The 6,728-nt window shown below is 40.7% G+C and overlaps 1 protein-coding gene across 1 annotated transcript; it reads left to right on the top strand.

The window, feature by feature from the left end:
* Positions 1-2,649: 2,649 nt before the first annotated feature.
* On the top strand, positions 2,650-4,420 carry LOC140960971 (uncharacterized). Its single transcript, XM_073419298.1, has 4 exons — positions 2,650-2,775; positions 2,818-2,929; positions 3,300-3,944; positions 4,008-4,420. Exons 1-4 carry the CDS (start codon positions 2,650-2,652, stop codon positions 4,418-4,420), a joined length of 1,296 nt encoding a protein of 431 aa, XP_073275399.1.
* The last annotated feature ends 2,308 nt before the right edge of the window (positions 4,421-6,728 follow it).

Below are 6,728 nucleotides of genomic sequence, written 5' to 3' on the forward strand. Positions count from 1 at the left end.
TTTCTTCTAATGTACCAAAACCACCTGGTAGTGCGATAAAAGCATCAGAATTTTCAATCATTTTTGTGATTCTTTCATACATAGAAGAAACTTTTAATTCCTCACCAATCGTAACACCTGTAATATTTCCTTCAGCTAAAGCTGTAGGAATAATACCCAAAACCTGACTACCTCCAAGATGAGCAGATGTTGAAACAGATCCCATTAACCCAATATTACCTCCCCCATATACCAAGTGAATTTTTCTCTCAGCCAATATCTTTCCAAGATTATTCGCTGCTTCTACAAACACTTCATTTTTTCCAGGACTCGACCCACAAAATACACAAATATTTTTCAATGATTGTGCAGAGGTTCCAGCCATGTTTTTTTACTTTCTTCTTTTTTTTTCTGCGAAAATAGAGATAAATATGAGAGATTTTATAGGGGTAATATGTTATCACGACAAAACTATGGGTCACAGTTGTAGACAGAATAAACAGTAAAAATAATAATGACACACATGCATGTAAACAGTAGTGTGATTGTGGCTCACAATTTTCCTCTGGTTTTACGTCCAGAAACGGCTTCAACGCCTTCTATGAGTCGAGGATATGCTTCCCATCCAATTTTCTTATAAATTGGCAAATAGGGTCTTTTTTTTAGTCGGATTCCCAAGACTATGACGCTCATCTTGGAATTGTTTCCATAAACGGAAAAGTTCAATATGCACATGTCCACTAGAATACTTCTCAAGAGTCAATAAGATGTTATCTAAAGACTCCTTACTCGGCCCATTCTTAATGAAACCAATTTTATCTTCTCTGTTATTGGAAACACCTCCCAAAGATCTGCATCGTTTGTCACAAGTCCATCTTGCACACTTATGACAAACCCCGAAACTTTTGGCCCTTCGTTTTTTCGCATAAGTGCTTTTTCCTAATCCAGGCAAATACCGAATGAGCAATGATTGTGGATCTTCTTCTCCTAATCGGACTTTAGCTTCTATTACAAGACGAATATCTTCTGGAATTCCTTTTTGCATTAGAAATCTCAATATTTCACACCTTCCTGCATAAATTTTTCTTAGACCATTTTCAGAAACAGAGGGAAAATATTTACAAATTTTTGAGAGAATTTAATCCATTTTGAAAAGAAAAAAAATGATTTTTTTTTTATTTTTGTATCAACAATCATGGGAAACTGATTAAACCGACTATGAGAGTCACGGAGTACCGTTATCCGCCATTTAACCGAGAAAATAAAAAGATTAAGGAAACCTGAAATAAAAACAAACAAAATTAAATGCAACACAAAAAAAATCAAGGATCGGAAAGGAAAATAAGCTCTTCTTGAAAAATTTCATTTTTTAATAATAGTTTAAGCCTTTGTCCATTTACTTTAAAAACATCACCATTTTTAGGATTTTCAATATCCACAGCTCCATAAGTATACACATGCTTTACAACATATGGGCCTGTCCATCTTGATCGTAATTTTCCTAGGAATATGTGAAGTCGAGAATTATAAATCAAAACTTTTTTACTNTTAAGTCGCAGAGACCAATCTTTTCTATTTGAGTTAACAGTTTTTTCCAAAATTTGCTTTATCTCCCTATTAGCTAATTCAACTTGTCCATTTGTTTGAGGATGATAAGGAGTAGTTACTTTGTGAGTAATACCATATTTTTTCATTAATGACGCAAATGGTTTATTAACAAAGTGAGTTCCCCCATCACTTATCATGGCTCGAGTAATTCCAAATCTACTAAAATATTTTCTTTTAAAAATTTGATGACGATTTTATGATCATTTGTTCGACATGGAATTGCCTCTATCCATTTGGAAACATAATCAACTGCAACTAAAATATACAAGTATCCAAACGACGGTGGAAAAAGTCCCATAAAATCTATTCCCCAACAATCAAAGATTTCAATTTAAATAATAGGATTCAAAGGCATCATGTTTTTTTTTTTGAAATCGCACCCAATTTTTGACAATTTTCACAGATCTTGTAGATTTCGTGGGTGTCTTTAAACAAAGTGGGCCAATAAAATCCACATTGCAAGATTTTTTCATCTGTTTTCTTTGAAGAAAATTGTCCTCCGCATGCTTCTGAAATTGTTCTGGAATCCTCTCAACATATGCTTCGAATCCATATGCCTATCTCAAAACTTTCCATTTTTGGATAAAATTTTCGAAAAAATTTTATTGCCATGTACTTGACTCTATATGACCCTGATATTTGTCATTCTATCTTATGTATGCTATTCTGAGCATTTTCTTCTTTTTTTTTTTCAGGAAATGTCTCCATCAAATCCCCTGCAGTTCCGTACTCGTGCCCAAGCTGCCATTCATATGAAGCAGCTTGCCCTTGATAACCAGTCGCGCCAGATAAAGCGACTTAGAGCCAGATTGGGCGAGAAGAGACGATAGATTAAGACCCTAACCACAAAAAAAGATGGAGATACAAGTCCACCTACACAAGACTATCTATCAGGGAGAGCTGGTGAGAGGAGACAACATGGATCTAGGGGAGGTCATAGAGCAGAGCTTGTATCGAGAGGGAAAGCTGCGAGATGATATAGAGCGGTACCGTAAGGAATTGGAGGAAAAGAGACAGCAAAATGCCAGGGGACAGAAGAAGCTGGAGAATTGATGTGATGCTATGAACAGTTTTGCAAATGTGACCCACCGTCTGATCCATCAGGTTGAAACTCTGAAGAACCAGGTCAAGCAAAAGAAGACGGAGCATGAGCAGCACCAACAGCATGCCATTGATCTATTGGACGAGGTGGATGCAGAGATTCAGGGGTTGAAGACGCAAATGGCATAGCTTACAGAAGAGAATGCCCAGCTCACGCTGACGATAGACCTACATCAAGAAGAGGAGCCGGAAGAGGAGGAGCTCGTAGAGATAGAGGCAGAGCCCTTAGACGCCGTCGATGGTGGAGAGATAGTAGACTAGAGTGTCTTCGAGACCTTTCTTTTATTACTAGGAGTTATTTTTCCCATTGTTGCTATGTTATTCAGTACGACTTTTGTTCCTTTAGATTAGTCATGTTCCTTTTTCCTACTTTGAGAAATCAATAAAAATTGTTCTATTTGTTTCATGGATTTCAATTTATTTTAGCACAATCTATTGCATAAATTCTACTCGTACAACAAATTCTTAGAACTTGCGATTGTAGAAAATGGCTGGCAGACCCCCGAGACAAAACCGCAACCCGCGCTATGCTAATACCAACCGTGCTGACGGAGAAGAGGATGGATCCCCGCCAGCCGTCAACCTAAGCTGAGCTGATCTTACGGCCATAGCCACTCTAGTAGCGACAACACTTCAAGGGTTGGGAAACTCGAACGCCAATCAACCACCTCCACCACCACCACCTAATGGAATCAAATTTTATTACAAGTCCCTCCGCAAGAACAAGTTTCTGACATTCAGAGGGGACGCCGATCCTGAAGTCGGCCAGAGTTGGCTAAAGAGTATAGAGACTCAGTTCAGGCTGTTGGAAGTTCTCGAGGCACTCAAAGTTGATGTGATTGTGCCTTTCTTGGAAGACAAGGCAACCAAGTGGTGGGAAGCAGTCTCGCCATCCTTAACCGCTATCGGACCAGTCACATGGCAAAACTTCCGAGAAACATTTCTGAAACAGTACTATCCGGCGGAAGTCAGATTGCAGAAGTTGAGTGAGTTTGAAAACCTCACTCAAGCCCCAGATATGACAGTAGTGGAGTATACATCTCAATTTAACGCCCCTGGGTCATATGCTCCGAAAATTATGGTGGACGAAGTGTTGAAGCTGCACAGCTTCAAGAAAGGATTGAACAGCCAAATCCAGTCGGACTTAGCAGTCTATCAGCCTGCCAATTTTGCAGATCTTATGGACGCAGCTATCCGAGCTGAAACCGACATCCACCGCAGAGAGGGAGAGAATAAGAATAAGCTCTCTCTTAAATGTCAGTCTTCTCAGGGTGGTCAGAAGTTTAGAAAGCCCAATCAATCAGGCTGACCTTCTTCAGGTCAACCCTCAACGGCAAACTATCAAGGACTCAAGCCATGCCCAAAATGCGGTTTCAGACACCCCGAGGAATGCCGAAGGACCAACGGTGTATACTTTGGATGTGGGAAATCGGGGCACAGAATTGCAGAATGTCCTACCGCCGCCAACCGACCAGCAGGGCCGAACAAAGGAACTGGGCCAAACACGGGAACAGGCCCTAGAAAACCAAAGGAGGACAAGCCTAACGCCAGAGTCTTCGCCATGAATCAAGAAGAGGCTGACAAAGCCAATGAAGTCGTGTCTGGTAACATCTTAATCCATAAAGTACATGCTTATGAAATGTTTGATAGTGGTGCTGCACACTCTTTTGTGTCTAAGAGATTTGCTAAGAAATTAGGACTTAAGCCCAAGTCACTACCTGAGCCTTTTTGAATAGCCACACCTACAAGTAAGACCATCGAAACTCACAAGATTCACAGAGATTGTAAGATCAGTATCGTTAATCATACTTTAAGTGTCGACTTGATAGAATTAGTTATGGTCGACTTCGACATCATTCTAGGGATGGATTGGTTTGCCAAAAACAATGCAATAGTGGACTGTAAAGGGAAAAGAGTTAAACTCTGAATCTCTAGTTAGAAAGAGATCGTGTACATGGTAAATCAAAGGAACAGAAATCACTCCTTTCCGCTTCCCAAGCATGGAAGGCTTTGAAATCCGGAGAGGACATCTACCTAGCAATGGTCAGCGAAGTACAACGAGAAGTCCAACTGAGAATAGAAGACATCCCAATAGTACGTGAGTTCCCGGATGTTTTTCCAAAAGAACTCCTAGGGACAGTCCCAGACCGCGAAGTTGAGTTCGAAATTAATCTAGTTCCTGGTGCAGCACCAATTTCTAAGGCATCTTACAGGATGGAGCCAGCCGAACTCAAGGAGTTAAAGTAGCAACTCTAGGAATTGCTGGACAAAAAGCAAGTTCGACCAAGTGTGTCCCCATGGGGAGCTCCAGTACTCTTTGTAAAGAAGAAAGATGGGAGTATGAGATTATGTATCGACTATGGAGAACTGAACAAGATGACCATCAAGAACAAGTACCCTCCACCGAGAATAGACGACCTATTTGATCAGCTTAAGGGCGCAGTCTTTTCCAAACTGGAAATGAGGACTGGATACCACTAACTGAAGGTCAAGGCTGAAGACATCCCCAAAACAGCTTTTCGGACAAGATATGGGCATTATGAGTTCATAGTGATGCCTTTTGGGCTGACCAATGCACCTGCAGCCTTCATGGACCTAATGAACAGAGTGTTCGAACCATTCCTGGACAAGTTCATAGTGGTATTTATTGACGACATCCTCGTCCATTCTTCCAATGAGAAATATCATGAAGAGCACCTCCGCCTTGTACTTCAGACTTTGAGAGAGAAGGAGCTCTACGCTAAATTTAAGAAATGTGAGTTCTGGCTGAAGAGTGTATCTTTTTTAGGGCATGTGATCTCTGAAGCAGGAGTATCAGTGGATCCCAATAAAGTTGAGGCAATTACAGAATGGCCAAAACCTAAGAACGCCACAGACATCAGGAGCTTTCTTGGACTAGTAGGTTATTACAGAAAGTTTGTCGAAGGTTTTTCTTCAATAGCTATACCACTGACTAAACTCACTCAGAAGAATTCCAAGTTCATTTGGGACGAAGGTTGCGAGAAAATTTTTCAGACATTGAAAGAAAAGCTCGCATCCACACCAGTACTAATCTTACCCACTGAAGATAAGCAATTCACCATCTACAGTGACGCATCTAAGGAAGGTCTGGGATGCGTACTCATGCAAGAGGGAAGAGTGATCGCCTACGCATCAAGGCAGTTGAAACCGCACGAACGGAACTACCCTACGCATGATCTTGAGCTAGCAGCAGTTGCCTTTGCCTTAAAAATTTGGAGGCACCTTCTCTATGGCGCCAAGTGTGAAATTTTCACAGATTATCAGAGGCTCAAGTATTTTTTCACCCAAAAAGAACTTAACATGAGGCAAAGGTGGTGGATCGAACTACTGAAAGATTACAACTTGACTATAAGTTACCATCCGGGTAAAGCAAACAAGGTGGCTGATGCTCTGAGTCGGAAAAATGGAAGCAAGATCATTGTAGCTTAACCCTTCGCTCGGCCATGTCTGAAAGAGACCGTCAAGTTAAATCAGGACTGAGATCCTGAACTATCAAAACTTAAGGGACAAGTCGAAAGCGGAAAGTCTAAAGATCCATAAATTGATGACAAAGGAATCATATGGATGAAAAGACGACTGTGTGTACCAGACAGCGATAACCTTCGCCAAGAAATACTGTCAGAAGCACACAAGTCCAAATTTTTAGTCCATCTAGGGAGTACAAAAATGTACCGAGACCTTAAGAGGAATTTTTGGTGGAATGGAATGAAAAGAGACGTGGCAGAATTTTTCTCGAGATGCCAAGTTTGTCAACAGGTCAAAGCATAGCACCAACGACCCAAAGGATTATTGCAACCTTTGGAGATACCTGAGTGGAAATGAGAACATATCTCCATGGACTTTGTGGTAGGATTACCAAAGTCAAAGCAAAGTCAGGACGGAATATGGGTAATCGTAGATAGAAATACAAAATCTGCACACTTCATACCTATCCGTATGAACTATAATCTAGATAAGTTGGCTACACTATACATGGACAATGTTGTACGACTTCATGGAGTACCAGTAAGCATCCTGTC

The sequence above is a fragment of the Primulina huaijiensis genome, chromosome 16 (assembly GCF_012295235.1).
Source record: "Primulina huaijiensis isolate GDHJ02 chromosome 16, ASM1229523v2, whole genome shotgun sequence".
Classification (NCBI taxonomy): Eukaryota; Viridiplantae; Streptophyta; class Magnoliopsida; order Lamiales; family Gesneriaceae; genus Primulina; species Primulina huaijiensis.

Excerpts from the sequence above, each read along its gene's own strand:
- LOC140960971 (XM_073419298.1), top strand. The coding sequence starts at position 2,650 with ATGAACAGTTTTGCAAATGTGACCCACCGTCTGATCCATCAGGTTGAA. Across the intron at positions 2,776-2,817 it reads CCATTGATCTATTGGACGAG|CTTACAGAAGAGAATGCCCA; the intron begins GTGGATGCAGAG and ends CAAATGGCATAG. Across the intron at positions 2,930-3,299 it reads GCCCTTAGACGCCGTCGATG|CCACTCTAGTAGCGACAACA; the intron begins GTGGAGAGATAG and ends TTACGGCCATAG.